Raw genomic sequence first — 26,385 nt, 5'->3', positions numbered from 1 at the left:
GAGGTGGGAGGATTGCTTGAACTCAGGGGTTTGAGACCAGCCTGGGCAACAAAGTGAGACTCCATGTCTATGAAATATAAAAGAAATTAGCCAGTTATGGTGGCACTCACCTGTAGCCTCAACTACTCGGCAAGTTGAAGCAGTATGATAGTTTGAGCCCAAGAGTTCAAGGCTGCAGCTAGCTACGATGATGCCTCTGTATTCCAGCCTAAGCAATAGAGCGAGATCCTTGTCTCAATTTGTTTAAAAATCACAATATGTAGAAAACTTTACCATACAATGTTATAATTTTTGCTTTCAACAATTATATGCACTTTATAAAACTTAAGGAGAAGAATAAGAACTATTTTATACTTAACAGCTATTTATCATTGCTGGTATCTTCCTTTGTTTCTGAAGATTTGGGTTTTCTCTGATACCAGGATATATAACTGAAATTTCCTTCAAACTTAAAAACTCCCTTTAGTATTTTTTCTAGAGCAGATTTGCTCGGAAACATATTTTTCATTTTTGTTAATTATCTGAAAATGTATTTTTAACTTGCCCCTTATTTCTGGAAGATAGTTTTTACCGGGTCTGTAATTCTGTGTCAACATTTCCCCCCCCTCACTTTAAAGATGCCATTTCATTGTCTTTTGGCCTCCACGCTGTCTGAATAGAAATCCATGGCCATCAAGTAATTGTCCTCCAATGATGTAATATATTGTTTTTCTCTAGCTGCTTCATATATAAGCTGTGTACACACACACACACACACACGAAAAATTATACAATCTTTTGTTGTCAGTGATATAATTATAATGTGTTTAGATGTGGTTCTCTTTGGTTTTACCTTGTTTGGGGCTTGAATTGATAAATGCATGTCTTTCAATGAATTTGGCAAGCTTTTGGCCATTCTTTCTTCAAATATGTTTTCTGACCCAATATCTTCTCTCTCTCTAGTACTCCAGTTAGATATAATTTAGACTTTAGAATATTTTCCCACAGGTCTCTAGGGCTCTGTGTTTTTTTCTTTCAATTTTCAAATTGATGTTAAGGTTTGTCAGTGTTTCCTGACCTTGGCACTACTGATATTTTGGGCCTTATAATTTTTTTTTATTGGGGTGTGGGGCTGCCCTGTGTGTTGCAGAATTTTTAACATCTCTACATTAGATGCCTATAGCACTACACACCCCAAGTTGTGACATCCAAAATTGTGTCCAGATTTGCCAAATGTCTCCTGGGTAAAGACGAAGTCAAAATTAGTTGGATTAAATAATCTACATTGATCTATTTCCAATTTTGCATATTCTTTTTTCTATCATCATTTTGCTGTTGAGCCCTTACTGTAAGATTTTTATTTTTGATACTGTATTTTTCAGTTCAATTTCTATTTTTTTCTTTACTTTGTGGAACATAATCAAAAGAGCTACTTTGACATCTTTGTCTATGAGTTTTAGTATCTTAGTCATCTTGATATTTGAATTTGTTGATCTTTTGCTTCATTATTAGTTCATTTTTCTGGCTCTTTGTCAAATAATTTTGACGTACTTCTTGTACATTTCAAATATTATGTGTGTACACTCTGTTTTCTCCTCCTCTTCCTTCTTCTTTAAAAAACAATCATCTAAAAAATATTAATGTTTTTGTTTGAGCAGAAAGTCAGCCTAGTTTGGTTCACACTGTTAGTTGTTTCTCCCCTTTTGTGGAATTTGGTAGCTCAAAATCACAGTTCAGTTCTCTAATTATTTGCAATGTTGGTTTGGGTTTATACCTGTCATGTGTAGCTCAGGGATTAGTGAAACCAGTTTGCGTGGCTCAAATCTCAGGTCAGTTCCTGAACTCTCTGCTACATTGGTTTTAGTTTCTCCTGCATGGGTGCCGCTTGGGGGTAGTCTGAGACTGGAATGGTGGTTCAAATATTAGTTAAATAACCTAAGATTTGCTGTTCTGGTCTGAGTCAGGTTCACGTATGTAGAGTCTTGGGATCAGCCTGAGACTTAAAACTATTTTCCATCTCTTCCCTAGGGTCTCTCTTTTCTAGCCTGACCCACAGAGGCAGAAAATTGTGTTTCTTGCAGAGTTTTGACTTCCTACATCATTACCATATTGTGGTATGCATTGGGGCCTCCCCCAGGGCAAAGTCGAGAGAAAGAAACAGAAAAAATATGAAATTCACCCTTGTGCAGGTTGCTTCTCCAATTTTTGACTTCCCTACACAATCTGCTAGTTCTTGGGTAATTTCAGAGTCCACAGTTAGTTTTTTTTTCTTTTTTTTCTTTTTTTTTGTATTTTGTTCAGTTTTTACTTGCAATCCATGGCAGAGATTGTTTGTAGGTATCTTAAAGTTATCTCCTATTCTACTATGGTCCTGCATTAATTTGTGGTTGTCCATAATATTCATCAAGAATGGTTGTTTGATGTTTTCTTTTTCCACCCTCTTTAGTTGTATTACCCTTTTTAGTTAATCTAATTCATTTTTTATATTTGCAAATTTTTCTCATCAAGATTGTAAGACGATTTAATTAAGGTCTTAATTTTTTTTGATATTTCATTTCTTATTTTTCGAATTTAAGAAGGTCTTTCTTTGGTGCAAAAAAATTGAGAATGCATACTTGTTTTTATAAATAATTCAAATACTATATTTTTTCCTGAAGTCTAAAAATTTTTGTATTCTGAATTATATCTGGATTTAAGAGTATGTTAGTGCATAGTAGGACTATTCAAATACTACGTTTTTTTTTAGTACCTAAAACAGAGCTGATTAGTTTTTAATTTTCTCTTTCACTGCCTATTTTTTTCATTTCTGATTTTTTGCTTCCTTTAAATGAACCATGCATTTTGGTATTTGGGGCTGTGTTTGGAGACCCTTAAATCTTCCAGGTAATCATGTGTTTCTTAGAATGCTGCCAACACCCTTCAGTGAGAATATTCTATTTATGATCTTATTTAACTATGAGGTGTTGCTTCTACTACTATAGGGGATTGAATAATTCCTTTACATTCTTCCAGTGCAGAGCAAAAGGCAATGTTCCGAGACATCACACAATCCTACGGCCTTTGACTTTGAACACACTGGGCTTTGCAAATGCTCAGCAACTTTGAGAAAAGTTAAAATGACCACCATTCTGAAATTCAGAAGAAGTTGTGCCTCATAGCTTATTTTCGAATATTTTTTTTTCTGCTCTGCTTTAATCTTCAATATAATCCCACCTACCTTCTGTCTCCTAGAAATATGTGTCACCAGATGACCTTCACCAGATGACCTTCATTTTTTTCTACTCTTGTGAATTTTAGTCTATTTCCATTTTATTTCTATTCTCTAATTTAGGAAGAAATATTCAAGAGAAGGGAAATGAGCATATGGCATTAAGAATTAGAAGTTTACACTCAAAGGCTACACTTTTACAAAATGATAGCATTACTTAATTTTCTTCATTCAAGACAATCTTTTCCGACAGGAACAAGTGAATCAAGAACCCAAGGAGAGAACTGGACTTATACTTTCAAATCAAAGGAAAGAAGTATTCTGACTTTGTCAAGGGTCCCATTAACCACAAAAAAAGCAGTGACTTTCTCCATTCTCATGTTTTCAGAGTTTTATTTTTGTTCCCATCTACATTTATTATTATTTGTTTTTATTTTTAAATTTCAACTTTTATTTCTTGCTTGTTGTGGTTGTATTTCCTTCAGCTCCAGAGGTTTCTGTAGTGTTATTTTCTTTACCCCTAGAGGCAAAGCCTTCCCATCATGAGTTATGCCTTGTCATTAGTTGCATGGAGGCACTACTCTCCTTATATGAAATCTTTTCCTCTATGGCTGCACACGCACCATCCGAGGGAAATGTCTCTACCATCCTCCATCACCACTGTGGCAACACTGAACCATCCAAAACTCAGTCCAGGGCAATTGGTCTGAGCCCAGACTCTCATGGACTCTTATCTAAATTCTGATATACTTTCAATAACGATTCCTCTGTGAGGTGACGTATTACTCCATTTTTACGTGAAATCTTATTGCTAATGGACTCTAGCACTAAAACACCATCATAGATTTGGTCAGGAAGAAACACGTCCTGTGGAAGTTTTGATACATCTCAGAAAACAGGAAGAACACACTAATGAGCGGTCTCTGCTAAACTCCCATTCTGCACTTGACCTCCAGAGGGCGAGACTGCACAAACTGGAGCTTTTGTTTCTGTTGAAGATCAATTCACTGCTCAGTTTCTTCTTCCTGCAGCTGGTTGAGTTCTTTCTAGACAGAGACAAGTGACAAGAATCAGAGGTTTAAAAGCAACCACATTCATCTCTGCAGGTTTTGTAGTTTTATATAAGCAAGGAGCTCGTCCAGCAAACCTTCCGCACACTTCTTGTTCTTGGTCTCTTCAGCCACTTTCCTTCTTGTTTTCTGGAGATCTTGCAGAAAAGAGCCTATAGTGTTTCCCTTGCTCAGCCATGCTCCTGGTGTTCATCCCACTGCTGGGGATACATTTTGTCCTGAGTGAGTAAAATTTCTTTATGGTCTTTAGTTTCACAGGTTCTGACTAGAAATGCTTACTTTTTATACTGAGTCTGCACTGCTTTCACTGATAGCACATTGTTTTTCCAGGAACTGCCAGAGCCCAGTCAGTGACCCAGCCTGATATCCACATCACTGTCTCTGAAGGAGCCTCACTGGAGTTGAGATGTAACTATTCCTATGGGGCAACACCTTCTCTCTTCTGGTATGTCCAGTCCCCCGGCCAAGGTCTCCAGCTGCTCCTGAAGTACTTTTCAGGAGACACTGTGGTTCAAGGCATTAAAGGCTTTGAGGCTGAATTTAAGAGGAGTCAATATTCCTTCAACCTGAGGAAACACTCTGTGCATTGGAGTGATGCTGCTGAGTACTTCTGTGCTGTGGGTGCCACAGTGCCTGGGTCTGCAGGGGGAGCTGAACACAAACTGCCTATGCTAGAGAAGTTTTCAGAGACTCAGTGTATCTTCCTGTGGCATTTTCAAAGATCTCTTGCTTTTAGGATAGTGAGTGAGGCAAAGAAAGCTGAGCACATCCAGGCATTTCTATATAATTCTGCAATTCCTGCTATGTCCCATGTCAGGTAAACTTTGTTTTAGAAGCTTTTTGTTAATTGAAGAAACTGCGTAATAGGAAATAGTATTCTAGAATGATGGAGGAGACATACTTCTTACCACCTAACAATCAGGTTCTCAAGGACCTTTCCTTGACCGTGACTGCATTAAGTGGTTGACTATGGGAATGTTGATATGGTCTAGGATAACCTTGGTTTTCATTTATCATTTAATCTCTCAAGTAACCCACAAAACGAAAGATAAGCTTCTCATGTCCTTACCTTGCAAGTTTGCATTCTTGAGCTGGTCATTCATAGGATATTTTCTTAGAATTTATTTTTTCTGGCTCTAACTGTGCTATTCAGGTTTCAGGATATCTTGTCTCAGTAACTCTATTTAGGAAGAATTATGAGAAATTATTAGCCAACAGTGAAAGTTTCATTAGAATCATGAAGGACTCAGAAAATTGTCACAGCGATGTGAGTTCTGGCAACTAGGAATAGTGCACAAGGAGAATGAAGATTTAGAATTCATCAGTGTTTCTCCAAAGACTTTTTCACAGTTATAAAAATAGCTTCTATTCTATTGATATATTAATTATGCAAATCTACATTGTAAGTTTTTCTATGAAATTCCGTTCATCTCTTCTAGCTACTGACACTTTTACTTGTTGCTTTCACTCTGTTGTTACATGGTTTCACTATTGAAATATTAAAGATTGATTCTTGTTTTGGAGATAGGGTTTTACTCATTCACCTACGCTGGAGTGCAGTGGCATGATCATAGCTCACTGCAGCCTTGACCCACACCCCCAGCCTCAAGCAATTCTCCCACCTCAGTCAGCTTCCTGAGTAGCTGAGACTACAGGTGCGCACCACCATGCCTGGCTGATTTTTTTTTTTTTAAATTTTATTTTTAGTGGAGAAAAGGTCTCACTATGTTGCCCAGGCTGGTTTCAAACTCCTGAGCTCAAGCAATCCTCCAACCTTTGCCCCCCAAAGTACTAGTATTATAGGAATGAGCCACTGAACCTGGCCAAAGATTGATTCTTTTATAGTAACATTTTGATAATCTGTCATGTGGTAAGTTTTGCGATGTCAAGCTCTGTTAGAAATACTGATAAGAGTTACAGTGGTACTGGATTCCAGGCAACTGCTGGAAAGCATAAATGTGTGACTTTCTTATGTCTAGAGTGGAAAGAACTGTATAAGAAACTTTTGTACTCCTTGTCTGCTTGCTGCCTCGGAAGATAACCAGTGCTTTGGAGGAAAAGGAGAAGGAGGAGGAGAGAGCTCGTTAGTTGCCATTTAGCTCATACTATAATGTCTACTAGGGTAGGTACATAGGAACCCTGAAAATATGGATCAAATTAGTAAATTGTGGGCAATGGCACTCCTTAGCCAAATGGTGAACCAAGATGTCAACAGTATGTTTTAGGATGTGGTGATATGACTACATGTGATAAATATGTTTAAGTGATTTCTGGAATGCCGTGAGGAAGGTGAATGATGTGTCAGATATATAAAATTATGAAAAAGAAATGTATGTTCATTTAATGTTCCTGCCTCAGTCCCTTCCTTCTTTGCTGGTTTTGGACCACACTCTCATCTACCACTGATAAGACAAATAATTTCAAGTGACTCATTGTCATCAGCTCAGCCACACTGCCCAAAAGGACTCATCATAGTATCATGAGCACTTTATGCAGATCGATTTGAGAAAGAACTGCCCATTTCTTTTGATTCTGATCTCAAACTGAATATTAAAGAAAAATAAATTTCATACCAAGGACCCTAAGCAGCTGGGAGAGCATTCCCCATCTCTCCTACCTCACTTCTGCCAGAAAAATCAAAGTAGTCTTGCTTCCTTCTACTAATAATTTGTTGCTTTTATATAAGTACATGATTTATAGGAGAAACTTCCAAAATAAAGAATTATGTTAAGAAAGTGGAAATTCTGAGTTATTTTATCAATGATATCAATCATTCCGACTGTTCAGAAAGAATTCTGAATTTTCTTGTAATTAACTGATCTTACTACATATTCCATCACCCAGAAGCAGGTACCCTAATTGAAAGGCAGAACATTTTACTGAAGACCAAGCTAGAGCCCTGATTGGGAGACAACAGCACATATGCTAAACATTTTCTTCTCTTCCTACATTGTGTTTTTATCTTGTGTACAAGCTGTTGGAAATAAACTTTATAATTTAGTGTAAAGGTAACAGAATTTTCAGGCTGAGTGAAGTGGCTCACACCTGTAGTTTCAGCACTGTGGGAGGCTTAGGCAGGAGGCTCACTTGAGGCAAGGATTTCAAGACCAGCCTGGGCAACACAGCAAGACAACATCTCTACAAACAATTAAAAAAATTAGCCAGGCATGGTGGTGCCCACCTGTAGTCCTAGCTACTCAGGAGGATTGCATGGGCCCAGGAGTTCAAAGTTACACTGAGCTGTGATCATGACACCGTTCTCTAGCCTGGATGACAGAACAAGATCCTGCTTTTAAAAAAAATTTAGGAAGGACTGTCCCTGAATTTGAAGAACTATTAATGTAATCAGTGATAAAGTCAATGACTTTTGGGGTTGTGCATCTCTTCATTTTGGAGAAAGAATGAAAAGTTCTTCAGTTGCAAGACGGATTTCTATATCTCGAAGGAGATAGAAGTATAGAATTATTTTGTTGTTGTACATGTTTCAAATGTATGTAGAAGAATGTGTGTGTTGCATAGAGAAGCTTGAAGTAGTTGAAGGAATCAATTTATTGACTCACAGCTCTAAATTCACCCTTGCTTCTTCTGTGGAGGTGGATCTGGAACCTTCGACCATTTTCCTTTGCCAGTTGACACAACGTTAAGCTTTGTAGTAGAGAGTCAGGAAGAAAAGGTTTTGCTTTCTGCTCTCCGTGTGCTCACTCATCAGGATCCTGCACCATGGGAGTCTTCTCCAGTGTCCAGTTCATGCAGAGCACTTGCACCAGTTTCCTGCAGTGCACAGTGCCCAGGAGTTTCCTTCAGAACCCCCCTGTTTTGGGATGATTCTGTGGAAGAGAGCCTGCAGTGAGACACCTCCCCGTGAACAGCTTTCCCCAGTGTCCTAGAGGATGATTTTCTGCCATGTTCTAGAGGGTGGATTTCTAGCAAGTTCTGCTGGTACAGCACCACAGCGACTTCCCTTTCATCCAGTGAGCCACAGCTGTGTCTTTTCAATAACATCTGGGTCTCAGCCCTGAGGGTGGGGCTAGAGGCCTCTTCCCTGGTTATCCTACCCTGCCCTAGGAGTAGAGGCTGCACCTTATGTCTGCTATTCCTACAGGAATAGGAATAGCAGAGTTTTCTGTTCTTCATATTATTCATTCTCTTGTTACTCTAACACTCTGTTTATTAATCCTTAAAATTTTTCTGTTGAAATTATATGGTTTCTCTTTCCTGATTGTACTAGACTGAGACATGCACCAAGGACTTCAAGTAAGTGGAAAGCATCCTCCATCTCCCCTCCCACTCCTGCCTGAGATATCAAAGTAGTTTTCTTGTTTTATTTCTCTATTAATTTATTGTTTTACTTACTTATTGTTTTATTTACATTATTGTTATATAATTATGAGAAAACTTTACAATAATTTTATTAAGAATTTGGAAATATTGTTACTATATTAATAAAATTAATTTTACTATTAACATTTTGTGCACATTATACACAGAATATTATTATACCATTGGCGCAAATTGAAATCAATTTTAAAAGGTTTTAGCATACCACACAAACAGGCATTCATTCACCTATGAGGATGTGTCTGGAGATTATAATTCTAAGTCATTTTTCTTGCATGTAACTCTCTTAATACATCATTATTTTTTGATTTTCTATTTCCTTCAGATGGAGGGAGAAGACAATGATAATTGCAAAACCATCTGTAGACAGAATATTTCTGTCACCCTAGAAAGTTTTATGTGTGCCTTTCTAGTCAACTCACCTTCTGGAGACAATAGATGTTCTTATTTCTATCACCTTAGATTTACTTTACCCATTATAGACTTCAAATCAATGGAATCATACATACTCTTTTGTGCCTGGTTTCTTTCATTCATCGCGTTTTTTAGATTCCCCCATGTTCTCATGTGTATCAGTCTTTCATTATTGCTATTGCTGAGTAGTATCTTATTATATGGATAAAGCACAATTTGTTTATCCATTCAGCTGTGCACACCACTGACTGGACATAGAATCTTTTAGGGATTAAATCTTTGGTATCATTCTTAAGAGTGCAAGGTACAGTTGTTCTAGATGTTTATATCCTGTATTTCAAGGGTAGGGTGTGCCTCTAAAATACTTTAGTTGAAACATGTATCTTAAATACCTTTGTTTAAAAACCATTTTCTATCATTTATTATGCTACCTAATATGTCATTAGTTTTGCAAAGAAAAAGTCAACATCTGATATTGCCTATGCTATTTAGCAAAGCTTTGGGTATTATTCAAACTGTGGGTAGCTGAACTGTAGTTTCCTCTGTTGTGGCCTTATGTATTAATAACAACAGTGGCTGACCACCCTGAAGTTTGCTTTCTTGACTAAGTCAATTGACTCTCCTTAGAGTTGAGACTTAACTAGTACATACCCAATATCCTCTGGCTTTTGTCGAAAAGATTTAATGTAAATTATACATCCTAACACTGTGATATTTTTATTCTTACTTGGTAACTGATAGTCAGATATTATGAACAAAATTTAGGTCATTGTTCCTGCAGGTCCTAAAGATCTGTAAGTCATGTAATTATAATCCTTGCTCAACAGTCAAATTGTTTTTGTGATATGTCTTATATAATAGGACAATAAAATTGACCTTTATATTAATATTCTAAGGCTGGCATAACAAAATACCACAGACTAGGTGACCTAAACAACATAATTTATTATCTCAGAGTTCCACAGGCTAGAAGCTCAAGATCAAGTTGTCAGCAGGGTCAATGTCTTCTGAAGTTTGCAGATCATGTTGCCTTTTCACTGTGTCCTTACAGGGTCTTGCCCTTGAGGGTACGCATGTCTGTGTCCAAATTTCCTTTTCTTATAAGAACAGCAGTCATACTGAATTAGAGTCCACCTATGTGACATCATTTTACCTTAATTATTTCTTTAAAGACTCTATTTTCAAGCACCGTTACATTCTGAGGTGCTGGGGGTAAGGGCTTCAATATGTAAATTTTGAGTCAGATAGAACTCAGTCCATAACAACTCTCCAAGTAAATATTACATTCGCAAACAAAACAGTTGAAATCTTTATGCACTGCTTTACTAATTTCTCCTGCACACAATGATCATGTATAATTTTGATGATGAGATTTTCCTGTATTGAGTTTCTTTCTAGAGGAATGAGAAATGTGCAATTACAAATACAGATAGCTTATAAAATATTCTAAACTGCAAAAAACCAGTGATAAAAATTGAAAGCTCTTTTTCAGAGGTGGCTTCTTTTACCTTTGTTCCTTTGGGGTGCAGAATTCTCTCACGTTTAGATTTGTTCTTTCCTGAAGATAAATCTTAATTTCTGCTTGGTATTTTATCTCTGACAGTTTTCCTTTCTTTCCCCATTCTGTTTTCTGTCTGAATGTTATTTTTTTTTTTACCTCTGTCTTATTGTTTCTCTAATATTAGAGTCTACCTGTGCAGAAGCCAATTTAGCTAACTTGCTATTTTTCTCTTGCACTCCTCCTTTACCACCTCATCAGCAGAACTGACATTATAAAAGAAAAAGAATTGAAATTCTTTTGAAGTTGTTTAGGACAAATGCAGTGGGTTAAGCAGATGAGGAAGGTGGCTACAGTCCTTAAACACAGGAGCAGCAGGAAGAATCCCATCATATATGCTCAGCTTTCTTGAGGATTGTTTTCTGTTTTTTTTCAAGTAGTATGTATCAATATTTTAAATTTTGATTCAATCAGAGAATCTTTTTTAAAAATATATGTTTTGATTGCTGACATGCTTGGATCCATTTTAAATTTATTTGTTTTACGTAGTGTTTTCTTGATTTTTTTCTTGTTTCTTTTTAGCCTGTCTTCTCTTGCATTGATAGTTTGATGTTTCTTCAAACTGCTTTGAAAATGTAATGTATATTTCTGTTATGATAAGTACCCCTGTTATACAAATGTATGTATAGAAATATGCATATAAATGTATGTATATATGTGTATGCATACATAAATCTAATTTTTATGCCCAATGGTATTCTTTTTTTTTCCCTCAGTGTTGTTCTGTAACATTTTTTCCTTGTATGTCCCAGTCCTTCTCCTTTACCTCCTGCTGACTTATGATTTTTAGAATTACCTTGGTGGCTGATTGGAAGAAACTACACATAGCTATATACATCAGGACAATAATTTCAGCAAGATATTATGAAATGAACAATAAACTATAGCTCCAATGTACATTAAGAAAAGTAATAGAAAAGAAAACCATCCGACACAATAATTGCAACATGAATTTGCTCCCTTCCTCCTCAGAGCCGTTGTCCCTGATCTTCCCTCTGCCTGGAGTGTTTTTCACCATTGGCCACATAGATGCCTTCACTGGCTCATAGTCTTTGCTCCTGGAGAAACATGGGAACATGTGAATAAAGTAGAATGCTCAAAAAATTTATTGCAGCATTGTATTTCATAGTTAAAAAAAACTGTTGTATTAGTCTGTTCTCACACTGTTATAAAAAATGCTGAGACATGATAATTTATAAAGAAAAGAGATTTAAGTAGCTCACTGTTCCATAGACTGTACAGGAAGCACAGTGGCATCTGCTTCTGGGGAGGTCTCGGGGAGCTTTTACTCAAGGTGGAAGGTAAAGAGGGAGAGGCCATCTTACATGGCAAAAGCAGAACCCAGAGAGAAAGGAAGGTGCTACACACTTTTAAACAAACAGATCTCAGGAGCACTCTGGACAGTAGCAAGGGGGAAATCCACCCCCATGACCCAGTCACCTCCTACCACGCCTGACCTCCAGCATTGGGTGTGGAATCCTGATTAGGGAAAAGGAGTCAGGCTGGCAGGACCAGGGGAAAGCAAAGGGATAAAGCAAATAAGGTATAGGTCTGCCTTTTTTTCATGGTCCAGGACATATAAACAGAAAGAGGAAGCAGATAAGTTATAGGTATTTCTTTATGGCTTGGAACCTATAGCTCTCCTGAGCAAATAACATACATAACTCACAGACTTCCTGCTTATCATCAAACACCTCTATCTATCATCCAAAACCTCAGTTGACAGAAGAATGCAAGTTAGTTCCTTGCTACCTTAGTTAGATAATGCTACCTTGGCATTATCAGTACTGCATGTAGCACTCTGCAACCCAAAAACATCCTGTAAAATCTCCAGCAAGCCTTTGTTTCCTTACCGTCAGCTCCTCTTCTGCTGATTGCTCCCTGGCAACTACTTTCACACTTTCTTTAATAGATCTGCCTTTCTTTATCTACAACAGTCATGGCAAATTATTTTATCCCAACACCATGAGCCCAGGTAGTCATCGCTCACCTGTGACTTTGAGGATTACATTTCAACATGAGATTTGGGCGGGGACACAGATCCAAACTATATCACATATCATCTTAAGTCTTCATCAATAGGAGAGGACTATATAAACTGAAGTATATCTCTAATAGGATGCAATGTAGCAGAAGTTCCCATATGTGTTAATATAATAAGCTCTACAAGATACATTATTGAATTTATAATGTGAGTTACAAAAAGGTATGCATGAGGTGTATCATTTTGTATTAAATTTAAAAATAATAACCAAAATACTATTTATTTTCAGTTTTTTTTTTGTATTTAGTACATGTATATAATGCTATAGTAAAACATTTGGAAGTATCAACTCTAAATTGATAAGATGAAGGGAGAATTAGGGTAATGAGTGATGAAAGAATCAGAATTGGGAGTGGTAGTAAAAGTAGATTTTTGTCTACCTAGTATGTTGTATCACTTTTAATAATTTCAAATGTTCATCAATTCTTTCTAATATTAAACCAATAAAAAGTCATAAAAGCCATCATAAAGATTTATCCATATCCTATTCTATTATCCTCATGAAAAAGGAGAGAAAGGGGAAAATGACCACCCTCTTTATAAGGTCTTGTCCAACCTTCCTAAGTATTTCCCCCACCTCTGGGATCATTAGCTTTTAGTTCACACTCCGCTTAGGATCGCAGTGTGATTTTATTATAGATTTTACTGATTTTATTATAGACATGTGTAGTTTTGTACTCTTCAGTAGATTATAAACTAATGTCTCATCACTTTTTATATGCTCTTAAAACCTAATAAATTAATCACTTATGGTAATACTTCAAAAAATCTTTTTGGATTTTCTAAAACAAAATCAGAGAATTCAAATAAATTGCACAAGATGGGAATTGCCAAATTATTTTAAGACATAAATTTCCATGAAATGGCATTTTAAAAGTGGTAATTGGTTCACTGTTAACCCCCATTCAATCTAGGCAGTTACATTGTTTTCTGACCACCTCCGTTTCCTTCATAGGAAACGTGAAGTGAATGGGGCTGTGTTGTGTGACTACTAAGGAGCTACGTTGGTGCAAAGTGGTCGTTGTTGATAGTTTCAGTCCACTAGGGGGCACTCGAGGAGTTCCAGAAATACAGACTTTTTCTGATGTTCTCAGAGGACGGAACAGGGTACAAGAGGACATGCGAGTCAGTCAAATCACAGATAACAGGGAGCTGGTGCGGGGTGGTGGGTGATGTGTGTGTAAAGTTCATCTTAGGTTTTCAGCTCTGACATTCTACGTAAAACCTCAGAAAGCTGGAGTTCATAGGTCTATGAATCCGTTGTGAAGATGCTTCTGTAAGCAGAGGTAAGGGAATTGGAGTTTTAATGGGCATTGGGAGCATGGACGCTCATTAGAAAAAATCTCCATTACATGTTTTCAGTTTCTAAATTCTTATGATTAAAATTCATGAAATTCATTGACCTGGAAATTATTCTAAATACCCCTGATATCTGATCTTTTCTTATATCTTCTCTGAGACTAGAAGGAAGAAGAATAAACAGAAGAGAAGAAAATAGGAATAAAATAAGGATCAAGAACAGAAAGAGAATAGGGAGAGGACAATATTTAATTTGACCAGCAATGTGTGGCCTGGTCAGAGCAGTTGTGAGAGCCTGCAGGGTGTGTGGGGAAAGGTCTGGACAGAGGAAGGGGAGAGGTAGAAATTAAATCAGAGTGGATATCATACACACATCCTATTTTTCCTCCAACCAACCAACCTCTAGTTGGAAACATTTTCTAATCTCCTAATTTCAAGAAACTATTTATTTCTAAATTCGCAATGCATGTTATCAAATAGTTTTCATTTATCAGAATTTTCATATATTTGAATTCTCTAATTTTCTGTCAAACTGTGTAATTTGGGAAATGGGGTTTCTCTTCCCATGACTCTTTAAAGCTCTACTTAACCCAGCTGAGACACAGATTCTTCTGAGAGGTACCATCTCCCTTCCTCACATATTATCTGTAAACTACTCTTACATAAAGTGCTTTAAAAAAACCCTATATCTTCATACATTAGAAATAGTGCCTCTTCCTCTCGTGAGAGATTGCTGTGCAGTCTCACTGGGCCACTGCGGGTGGTTTCCTGTTCAGATGAATTTTTAAAACTTATGTTTTTAAACTTAAAAACTTTTAAATAAAAGACTGATCATGAACATTGCAATAAGGCATGTTGAAGAGTTATCTGAATCCTTCAAAAAGTTTAGAAACTCAGCCAGGCGCGGTGGCTCACACCTGTAATCCCAGAACTTTGGGAGGCCGAGGCGAGCAGATCACGAGGTCAGGAGATCGAGACCATCCTGGCTAACACGGTGAAACTCCGTCTCTACGAAAATTATAAAAAATTAGCCGGGCATGGTGGCGAGTGCCTGTAGTCCCAGCTACTCAGGAGGCTGAGGCAGGAGAATGGCGTGAACCCGGGAGGCAGGGCTTGCAGTGAGCCGAGATCTGGCCACTGCACTCCAGCCTGGGGGACAACAAGACTCCGTCTCAAAACAAACAAACAAACAAACAAAAGTTTAGAAACTCTAGTTTTGAAAATTAATACATTACAATTTGAATAGCTGCAGGTTTCAAAACAGAAATTAAATGCAAGGCTAGCAGCTTGATGGAAAGGAATATTATTTTCCTGCGAAGTTTTGAATGATCCAGTTATCGACTTAGAGGCTAATTTTCAAATTAATTTTTCTTATAATTGAAGATACAATGATAGAATGCACAAACAAACATAGTGAATCATATACATATCAGGAAGCCACTTTGTTACTTTTTAAAAAAATATTTATTTTTTAACAGAAGGAGTCTTGCTCCATTGCCCAAACTCAAGTGCAGTGACAAAATTATAGTTTGCTTTAGCCCTGAACTCCTGGGCTCCAGTGATCCTCCTGTCTAGGTCTCCCAAAGTGCTGAGATCACAGAAGACCCTGTCTCTGCTTCTGACGGAGCCCAAGGATTGGTTAGGGTAACCTCAGACCCACTAGATTGCATGTGGGCGTGACGATGGTCTTGGAGTTCCTTGATGCAGGATAATTTCTGACTACTCCCGTGCTCTACATTGTACACAATCAGTCCTCAGTAAATATTTGCTCTGCTAAATAGTAAAAAAGAATTTTAGACTTATAAAAGCACTTAGAAACCTTTTAGTTCAACTTCATTTTACAAACACGAAAACTATATCCAAAATGCCAGTATGAAACCAATAGATAGTAAATGATCTAGGAGTAGAAAGAAACTGGATTTCCTCACTTCCTCCTTAGCATTCTTACTCTTGCCTATTCCTGCAGGCACATATTGTTGAACAAAGAGAAACTATCTAACGGCAGCCCTACCAGGCTGACCTGTGCATTTTGGTTCCCAGAAAGCCTTGGTTCAATCACTTTGACCATGAGAGCGGAGAGTTCCAGTTTGTGTAAACATTTACCACTTTGGGCAAGAAAGATACTCAGGCTGAGCCACTGTTATTCTACGAGGAAATCAATCCATGACTCACTGGCTGCTGTAGGAGTGAGCCAAACATGATGGTGCCACCCTCAACCCCCAGAGGCGTTTCTAAGGACTTTCCTAAAAATAGTAAGATATATTCATTATGCTGGGTGGATATTTCTCAAAGGAAGGATGTGGACATAGGGAGCATTACTCTACATTGTCAAAAAATAATAATTAGAATAGAGAAGCTAAGGATAACATGTCCTCATGTAGCTGACAGTTCATGAAGGTGTTAGAAAATCTTTTCTGGGCCAACACATTGACAATGAGTTAGGTAATATTCAGTGAAATAATCATAGGGTTGGGAATTTTGTCCAGGGGATGGCTATACCTAAGGCATAGTTAATATGCCGAATCCATATGAGTGGTCATATTTAGACTATTATATTCAGTTCTTAATGCTATACTCAAAAGGCCAAATATTGACCTAAATTTTCCATTAGCAAAAGGAGAGAAATTCATCCAATAAAGGATTTGAGAATTATATTGTATAAGGAATGAATGAGAAAAGGGAAAATCCTTAGAACAGAGAAGTTTTACATATGTAAAACCACACATTTTATGTATACATATCTATATTTGTATCTTTTAGTTGATATTTTTCATCATAACTGTCCTTACATACTTAAGGGTGCAAGATGTGAATAAGAAATTATATTGAGTCTCTATAATTCCAGGGCCCTAGTGAGTACAAGTCACAGGAAAGGTGCTTTCCTTCTGGAAAGGAGATAGTATTGGTTTCTGAGGAAACTTTCCCCATGGTCACTTATTTAGTTTTGCACTATCCCTCCTAGTGGACACAGGCAATATTTTGGCTTCCATAGATTTATTTTTACAGAAGTAATCAGAGCGTATCAAAAATTAAAGTAGATGAGAAATGTTTTTTGGGCAAGGAGAGATAAACCCAGAAACGTACAAGACTGAAGGACTTCATCAATATCTTAGGCAAGAATGTTGTAGTGGAGTTTGGGAGAAAATGGCAGATATGGAATCAGAGCTAGCAATGGCTAAGGCAAGAGCAGTCCATGCCAGATGATTTGGCTCATATTTTAGAGACAAGTTCCACTGAAGATATGAGTCAGTCATTGTATTTAAGGACATGCCATATTGATATCATTCATTTTGATATCAGAAAATAAAAGCACCTCAATACTCAATAAGGAATTTACATGTGGCTTCATTTTTGGAGCCTGCAGCCTGATGTTTTCCGAGAATTTCTCCTTGTTCTTTCTGTGCTTTGCAGAATACAAGCCACATAGCAATAGGAAAAGACTTATTAAAACATGCCAGATTTCTCCTTGCAAACCAGCCCAATCTATGGGTCAAATTGTTCCTATTGTTGGAGTATTAATAACTAATGGAACTTGTCCCCCTTCTCCTTTATCATTGTACTTTAATTCTTTACCTTTTATTAAGGCCATCCTTACCAAAGAAAGATTCCACATTTTGACTGTTGGTACTGTTAAGTCTCTGGGAATAGAAGGTCATGGGGAAGACCAGTCTTGGAGAAGCAGAACCTGAGATAATATGCACTTGAAATATTGAGCGGTCCTCTCTCTTACTCTTATCTTTGGCTTACATATTCCTTTAAGAAAGAGTTTTTCTCCATAACAAACAAATCCTGATGATAGATTTGACTGCAAGGGAATGTATTACTTTTCTTTGTCCAGGAGAGTGAATCATGGTGCTTTCCTGATTTCAAACATGTAAACTTGGTGCATCATTGTATAAACACCTGCAACATCTACCTCTTTCCAACTTTTTAACAATGACTCATTAGTTTGCATAATATCAATCTTGATGTCTACATTCTTACTGTGAACTTAATCTCAGTGTGAGGACTTTATTTGTTTGACCTATTGCTCCTTTTGTTTATCTGAGTTCCTCACAGGGTTATAGAAAAACATTCAAACAGCAAGTTTAGTAGCTACGAATGTGACCACAAGATGGCAGTGCTTCTCTGCTGATGCGGAACACATGGAGGGTTCGTTTTAGTGGATACTGAATAAACAGGTTTATGGTAGAAGCAGAGCCTTTTTCTATTGGCTGAGTAGACAATGTGAGAAACCGCTATGATTTTTAGAGGAAAGCAAGGAAAACCCGATGATAGAAGTAGCTCTTATGGCTGGAGATTGTAGGTTTATGACTGATCCTATTTGGGAAGAACAATGATGGCATGCATTCGAGCTTCATTTATGTATTTGTGGCTGCAGCTGGACTGTGAGTTTAGAGTTTTGGGTAACACAGTATATTAGGTGATGTTTTTGAGATGTCCAGGGGAAGAGTTGCTTTATTTAGGTTTCCTCTAGTTACTGTAGAAAAAGAAAATTCTGGAGAATAATAACTTGATAAACCTTCTTCTTTTTCTTTTTCTTTCTGCACAGGGGTGAGCAGAGGAGAGAGTGTGGGGCTGCATCTTCCTACCGTGAGTGTTCAGGAGGGTGACAACTCTGTTATCAACTGTACTTATTCAGACAGTGCCTCAGACTACTTCCTTTGGTACAAGCAAGAATCTGGAAAAGGTCCTCAATCCATTATAGACATCCGTTCAAATATGGCTAAGAGGCAAGGCCAAAGACTCACCGTTTTATTGAATAAGACAATGAAACATCTCTCTCTGCAAATTGCAGCTACTGAACCTGGAGACTCAGCTGTCTACTTCTGTGCAGAGAATACACATTGCTTCCCAGGCACCTGTAACCATCACCCAAACCTGAGATGGGAGGTGAAGCAGCATCTCCTTTCCTTTAGAATAAATTTTAATTATAACACTTAACATTTTGTTTGTTCACAAGTGGAAACTAACATATAGATATTAAAACCATATAATAAGAAGGTTAGATTGAAGGAGACCCAGAAAGGTTTAGAGCATTTTGTTGGACAGTTGATGCTTAATGGATTCCGTTTTTCAAAAAAAGTATGGTACACATTTAAGTTAGCAACATGAAGTTTTGATATACATGTACATAGTAAAGAGTCAGCTAAAGAAATGCATAGGGCAAGGTATGGGAAAAATGGCACTGAGCTTCCATGCCTTCTCTGGCTATGCCACCCACCATGTGTTCAGCAATCAGGAAGCCCTGCTCAAGGGATCCTTACAGAGATTTAGTGATGTTTGATTTTGTAATCTAGTCTTTAAATATGGCTTTACATTTGCTATTCAGACTCCTCTCCTATATATAACCCCTTAGTATCAATATTGTAATCCCTATTATGGATAAATTATAACTTAGTTTTCAAAATTGCTTTTGTTATCTTTTTCTTATTGTAAAACATTGCATGCCAACACCAGATAATGTGTAAAATACAAAAAAACACAAAATTGATAATTCTGTATCCAGATAGTTTTTTGCTAATATTAGATTGGTGCAAAAGTAATGGCTGTTTTTGCCATGGTTTTTAATGGCAAAAACAGCCATTACTTTTGCACCAGCCTAATATGTAGCTTTGTTTCTTCATAGAGTCCTATTATAATTAGGATCATGATTTTTTCACCTTTTCTTATGTCTCACATTGAGGTTTTCTCACTTCGTCAAGTCCTCTCCTCAAACACATGCTTTTTAATAGCTCCGTGAGAAATTTTCATAAGTCACAATTATTTTCATTTTCTCACTCTCTGTATCTGTGGTAAAATTTGACAGCCCTTTCTACCTGCTGTTTCTTGTAGGGAAAATGTGATGCGTTTTCCTTTAGAGTCAAGTTTGGATATATACCCTGTGTGTGTGAGGGAAATTAAAACAGGAAGTGACTTTAAAATGTGAACTTCAGATTAGACTCATCAGTATATTCTTCTTCAAAATCTTATTGGTATCTCTTCTTATTTACCCTCTCACAGAATTAAGATGAGTTATGTTTTTTAATCACTGCTATTTCTGCAGAACCTAGTGTAAGCTTTTTCACATTATTCATAATCAGTAGATGTTTGTTAAAGAGAGAAAAAAATGGATTAAACTTGTATATTCAAAATTTTAATTTAGGCTTTGTGGTTGAATTAAATGTATAATTTTATTTGTGAATAATTAAACTCATAAAATATATATTTAGTTTACTTGAATATTTGAGAGCTTAATATTTCTTTCCATCTATCTATGTCATTCTTCTCCATAAAACTTCGTTGTTTTAAGATAATTAAATTTTTTCTAGACATTTAATTTTTATTGCTACCTTTTTCTTTCTGAGGTATGTAGGAATGTTTTTAATAAATGTTTTTCAGCTACTTTATTCAATTCTTATTAGTAAATTGCAGGAGGCATTTGCATAGTTAATTTGTAGTAGCTTGTTCCAAATACCCCACCTCATTTTCGTGTTTTGACTGCTTTAAACAATACTAGCACAGTTTCCTTTTCAAAAGTCTTATCTTTTAGTATGTCGATAAAAATAATGAAAATAAAGAAGTTGCACAAATAATTAATTCCCTAATTCTCCCACCTGTGGTCAAGAGTAGGCTAATATTATTCCTCATATTATTCCTCATATTATTCCTAAGGATGGATATAACTGGCAATTGGTAGGGTGAGAATGATCCCTTCTGGCTGAATTATGGCTGTTAGTTATTAGGTTGGTCTTATAGGAAAAGTCATTAGATTAAATTAGGGTTAAAAACAACTGAACAAGCAAGGTCAGTATTGTAGCCCAACAACTCAACTGACTTTTGTTATTTTCCTGTCTATACCACTAGCTTCTCTCCAGAGAAGAAAGCTGACTCTTGATCAGTCCATTTCCTCCCAGACTGAAATGGAGTGAGTGGGCATCATGGCTTATAGTCTATTTATTTATTGCTTAAAAGAGTGTAATTACAATTGGTTTATTTACTGTATCTTAGTTGTCAATTTTTCCAATGTAAGAAGAAAAATTCTCTAGCTAGAGTGTGCAAAGTCAGTACACAGCTTAGATTCAGACACATTTAAGCATTAAACTTTAAATGGAAAATGGTACTGATGAGGAGAGACACTAGTAGGTAATAAAATTTACTATAAAATTACCTTCTGAGGTTGGCATAGAATGAAACAGATCAATGGAGCTAAATAAAACACATTGAACAAATACACCAAGTTTGATGTATTTTTTGTTGCCTCTGTACAAACTTGCTATCTTAAAACAATGGATACCTATTTTTTTCAATCAGTTTCACTGGGCTGAAATCAAGGCATCAGTAGGGCCCCCTCCAGAGGCTGCAGAGACGAATCTGTTCCTTACCTCTTCTAGCTCTGTCAGCATTTCTTGGCTTGTGGTGCCATCACTGCAATCCCTGTTGCTATAGTCACGTTGGCTTCTCTTCTTGTGTTGTCAAGAACACATTTCCACAAGTTCAAAGGCAATATTTCTTTGAAAAATTTTTTGAATACTTAAGTAAAGTAAAAGCTGATTAAATGAAAGGCCAGGAAAGAACCTGTACCTGTTGGTTAAAGGACTGAATATAATGGGTTTATTTGTCTATTAATAGTTAAGTGTGTAAGAATGGAATATGTGTGGTTCAGAACATTCTGAGTAATATGGGCCTACTAGTGACCAGTTCATAGTGAGATGACACATGACTTTGGGAGGCGGAATAATGCAAGGCTGTTAGAGCTAAAAGTAACAATGCTTTAGGCCATGGGAGTTCACAGACGTCTGATAGGGTAATTAATTTTATTCTTAATAGTCCTATGTTGTTTCAACATGTTCAGAGGACCAGGAGGTGATAAGAAAAGCAAAGTTCCTGAGTGAGAGCAAAACCTTACATAACTGTCCTAGAAAAATATGTTCCTCTACATATAGATAATTTGAATTGGCACAGATAAGACATGGAAATCAATTGATTTAGCTATTGCAGGTGCTGTGTCTTTATGACAGGTGAGTGCTTCAACTCATGTAGAAAATAAAACAACTCTTACTAGTGCATACTCACAACCCCTTAGGTAGTAGAACTGTCTAAAACATACTCAACTGTTCCCTTAGGACAGTATTCCAGTTCATATTCAATTTTTACAGTTTTCGTGGAATTTTTGAGGTTCCAAAAAGGACATGAACTGTCTACATTCCCTACTATTCTAGAAAAGTCTCCCCACAGATGTTTAATATTGCAGTCAACATGTCCCTACTGTGATGAGTGGTCCCTGAGGGGTATTAACAAGTGTTCATTGACAATCATTTGGTTCCACCAAACAGCCTTTCTGGCCTTGATATATCTTATCATCACTGATCAAACAAATCAATAATTTATCTAAGATGGAGTTATTGACATTTTCCATGGATGTGCCACTAAGTTCCATAAGAGGTGCTTGCATAAGGACTTTAGTCAGAAGACCATGTTTAGCATGATCCTCTGCTCATGTACTTTTTTTCTAGCTTCTAAAGTGCCTTTCATACATGGGACTTTGTCTTCATTAGGAAATTTATTTGAATAGCATCAAGGCATCAAATAATTTAAGTATTTGGTGTCCATTTTTATAAAGATACATGAAATATACGAGAAAGTTAAGAAGAAGTAAAGAAGGTCAAGAAACCTCATCAGCTCCATTATATTTGGAAGTTGTGAACTACGTTAAAACATTGACTATCACTGTTTATATTTATCATAATTTGACATGCAAAAATGAGAGTCACAAGTTCAGCTACTTGCATTAATTTTACTTCTTCTAAGAGATTGAATTTTATAATAGAGTCTTGGGTAGTTATTACATAATAAGTTTCATGTTATTCCCTTTCAACTTTGAGTATAAGACATTAAAACAATTAACTAAGTGTTTAATTAATTGTTCAATTAGTTAATCAGAAGTTGATATAAGACTGTTCAAAATATCTGTTTGGGTATGGACACTTCTTAAATAACAAAAATGCAATTAAAAGATTTATTGATTGAGAAGTATAATGGAGTTGAACACTATGAAGATAAATTTGTAATATTTCATAATTAGTCCACCAACTGGAAGAAAAAATAATGGATGCTTTTACAAAACAGATAACTTGTACTGTATGTGGTATCATAAGATTTAATGGTGATTCCTGTGAAAGATCTGAAGATACTTCAATCAGTTTTGACAAGGCTAAGATAAGCTATTTTAAGACAAGTACCATAAGCTATGGCTACTATATTAAGAAATAAATTACAGTAGCAAGGCAATGACCTTTGTTGTTTGCAATGTTGTTGAGTGGTATCACTAGGGCATGGCCTTTAATATTCACACAGAAAGAAAAGTTTGTTGCAATCAGTGATCCTATAATCAGTTGTCCTGTATATGGGATTGCCTAGAATACATTCTCTTCAGAGCTGGGCGTACAAAACGGAGTGGCTTGCTGGGGCTTATTTGGGGTCTGAATTGAAGTCATGGAAAAAATATAAATTCAAAGGCTTAATAACCTTATAATCAAACTCTGATATCTAATATGATCCGTATGAACAGAGCTGGCTGTTGAAACTGAATAGAAAAGAGAACGGGACCTTTAAAATACAACTTGATATCTGAGGGGTTAATTCTAAACTCTTCATCAAAGAGAGATTGTTTTTCTGAGTTTGGCGCCAAGATCGGCAACTGGATAGGCATTGGAATTGAGGAGGAATATTGTTATATCAATAGATAATGCAAAAGATCTGCAGAGATTTGTCCAAACCTTCTTATCACAATGTGATGTATTTGTACTTTAGGAGAAACAACAACATACATAGATGTGAGGCTAGAGGATTACGGTATCTTACATTGGCTCTATAATTCATTACAGGCATAAATACGTGTCAATCTCCCAGTTCCATCACAGGTGCAATGACAAAATACAGTAGTTGGTCGAATGATCATTTTTCCTCTCAATGTGACCATGTTTATTTTCAGATTTGTTAACAAATTAAGAGTTGGTTGATCCAAAAGAAAGTTTGCATTGGGTGAGGTTCTCATAGAGAAGTGCGAGATAACACACACTAGTTTGCTCTACCAGGAAACCTCTGTTTCCTGTTCTAGGGCAGCAGTAGCAGCAGCACATGGCCCAGTAATTCTTCTCCCACCATGCCAGGTTCACCTCACAGTGCAGAGTCCTGAAAATAAAGAAGAAGATTTTTTTTTTTGTCTAGAAAAAGAATCAAACATGTTACTTTCTAGCCTGCTGAAGGTGGTCACAGCTTCACTCTGGCTAGGTAGGGATGGCCTAGTGGAAATGGACTTTCTGTTTCAACTAAGGACCTTGGAAGTATCTTTATGGAAACGTTGGGAAGGAGGGGTAATGGGGTACAAAAATCGCACTTCTTTGTTCCAACCCACTTTATCCTTAAACCTTCAAATTCTCTTTTTTTTCCTTCAGGATCTGGCATTGCCCAGAAGATAACTCAAACCCAACCAGCAATGTTCGTGCAGGAAAAGGAGGCTGTGACTCTGGACTGCACATATGACACCAGTGATCAAAATTACGGTCTATTCTGGTACAAGCAACCTAGCAGTGGAGAGATGATTTTTCTTATTCTTCAGATGTCTTATGACAAGCAAAATGCAACAGAAGGTCACTACTCATTGAACTTCCAGAAGGCAAGAAAATCCGTCAACCTTGTCATCTCTGCTTCACAAGTGGGGGACTCAGCAACGTATTTCTGTGCAATGAGAAGGCACAGTGAGAGAACCGTCGGAGGGAGGTGTACAAAAGCCCCGAGGACCTGCTTGAGACCTCCATCTGCTGGAGAACCAAGGCGGGAAATCAACATCACAGACAGGAAGTGGCTACAGCTGTGGCAGCACAGAGGCAGTGTTGTAGGAAATACACTCACTCTAAGAAAACACCTTTTTAAGTTCACAGACCATGATCAAAATTATCATTAATTAAAAACTTTCTTATCTCTGAATCTTTGGTTTAAAGTTAGACATATCAAATTTGTGACTGAAAGTTGAAGATAAAAAACAGCCACAATAAACAATTTGCCATTTGGCCACTAAATTGAACTGGATTCAAAAATATATGACTGAAAAATCATTAAAAGTCTCTGTGAATTTTCACAACAATTTGTTCAGTAAATACTGGGGATCTGCAAAAAGTTCATGAAAAATGTGTATTATAAAAACTATTTTTGGATTTCAATTTTTTTTTGCACCAAAATGAACTTACACTTAAATTGTTATATGTAGACAGGATCTACTTTGAGGCACTAAGAAAAATAAGACAACAATCTGAAAAGAACCCCTATTTGAGCAACAGATTCTGCTAAAGTGAAGCAAAAAAAAAGTTTCACATTTATGGTGAAGGTTGGGTAGTAGAATTGTGAAATCATCAGTTCTCTATGAAAGTTTATGAGGTCAATGCTCCAAATAAATCAGCAGTTTGTAAGTGGATAACTCATTTTAAGAAGGGATGAGACAATGTTGAAGGTAAAGCCTGCAGTGGCAGACCATCCACACCAATTGGTTTGGAAAATGTTAATCTTATTTGTGCCCTGATTTAAATGGACTGACGATTAACGGTAGAAACAATAACCAACACCACAGACACCTCAATTGGCTCAGCTTACACAATTATGACTGAAAATTAAAGTTGAGCAAACTTTCCATTCGATGGGTGCCAAAACCATTGCACCTAGATCAGTTGCAGACAAGATCAGAGCTTTCAACAGAAATTTTAAGTAAGTGGGATCAAGCTCCTGATGCGTTTCTTTGAAGAACTGTAACAAGAGATAAAGCATGGCTTTACCAGTATAATTCTGAAGGCAATGCACAATCAAAACAATGGCTACCAAGAGGTGGAAGTGGTCCAGTCAAAGCAAAGGTGGACCAGTAAAGTGCAAAAATTATGGCAACAGTTTTTTGGGATGCTCAAGGAATTTTGCTTGTTGGCTTTCTCAAGGGCCAAAGAGCAAAACCATTTGCTTATCATAGGCATGTTTTGAGATATGTAGCCAAAGCTTTAGGAGATAAGTGCCTAGGAAAGCTCCACCAGAGATTTATTCTTCACCATGACAATGATCCTGCTCATTCCTCTCATCAAACAAGGGCAATTTTGTAAGAGTATTGATGGAAAATCATTAGGCATCTACATAGCCTTGATTTGGCTCCTTGAACCTCTTTTTGTTTCTTAATCTTAAAAAAATCTTTAAAAGGCACCCATTTTCTTTAGTTAGTAATGTAAAAAAGAACTCATTGACATGATTAAATTCCCGGGACCCTCAGTTATGCAGCAATGAACTAAATGGCTAGTATCGTTGCTTACAAAAGTGTTTTGAGCTCGATGGAGCTTATTTCAGGAATAAAGGCTTTTTAAATTTTTATATTTTATTTATTTATTTTTTTATGTTGGAAGGTCAGTTCTTTTTTTATTTTTATTTTTTACTATACTTTAAGTTCTAGGGTACATGTGCACAA

General features: G+C 36.7%; 1 protein-coding gene across 2 annotated transcripts; it reads left to right on the top strand.

Moving 5' to 3' along the window:
* The first annotated feature begins 14 nt into the window (after window positions 1–14).
* LOC116275943 lies at window positions 15–26,343 on the top strand. 2 transcript variants are annotated; one of them, XR_004185410.1, is made up of 4 exons: window positions 15–4,479; window positions 4,588–4,702; window positions 18,463–18,600; window positions 18,709–18,753. XR_004185410.1 is itself a non-coding variant. In XM_031669202.1 (4 exons), the coding sequence occupies exons 1-4, from the start codon at window positions 4,434–4,436 to the stop codon at window positions 24,853–24,855; spliced, it is 711 nt and encodes a 236-aa protein (XP_031525062.1). In that variant the 5' UTR covers window positions 17–4,433; the 3' UTR covers window positions 24,856–26,343. The 2 variants fall into 2 exon arrangements, 1 of the variants encoding a protein (XP_031525062.1); XM_031669202.1 differs by lacking the exon at window positions 18,709–18,753 and adding an exon at window positions 24,347–26,343 and having other exon boundaries at window positions 17–4,479; window positions 18,463–18,503.
* The last annotated feature ends 42 nt before the right edge of the window (window positions 26,344–26,385 follow it).

This window comes from Papio anubis, chromosome 7 (assembly GCF_008728515.1).
Source record: "Papio anubis isolate 15944 chromosome 7, Panubis1.0, whole genome shotgun sequence".
Lineage (NCBI taxonomy): Eukaryota > Metazoa > Chordata > Mammalia > Primates > Cercopithecidae > Papio > Papio anubis.
The sequence above is the reverse complement of the archived record's forward strand: the minus strand, read 5'-3'. Positions and strand labels throughout refer to the sequence as shown.

Excerpts from the sequence above, each read along its gene's own strand:
- LOC116275943 (XM_031669202.1), top strand. The coding sequence starts at position 4,434 with ATGCTCCTGGTGTTCATCCCACTGCTGGGGATACATTTTGTCCTGA. Across the intron at positions 4,703-18,462 it reads GCAACACCTTCTCTCTTCTG|GGGTGAGCAGAGGAGAGAGT; the intron begins GTATGTCCAGTC and ends CTTTCTGCACAG. Across the intron at positions 18,504-24,346 it reads TGGGGCTGCATCTTCCTACC|GATCTGGCATTGCCCAGAAG; the intron begins GTGAGTGTTCAG and ends TTTTTCCTTCAG.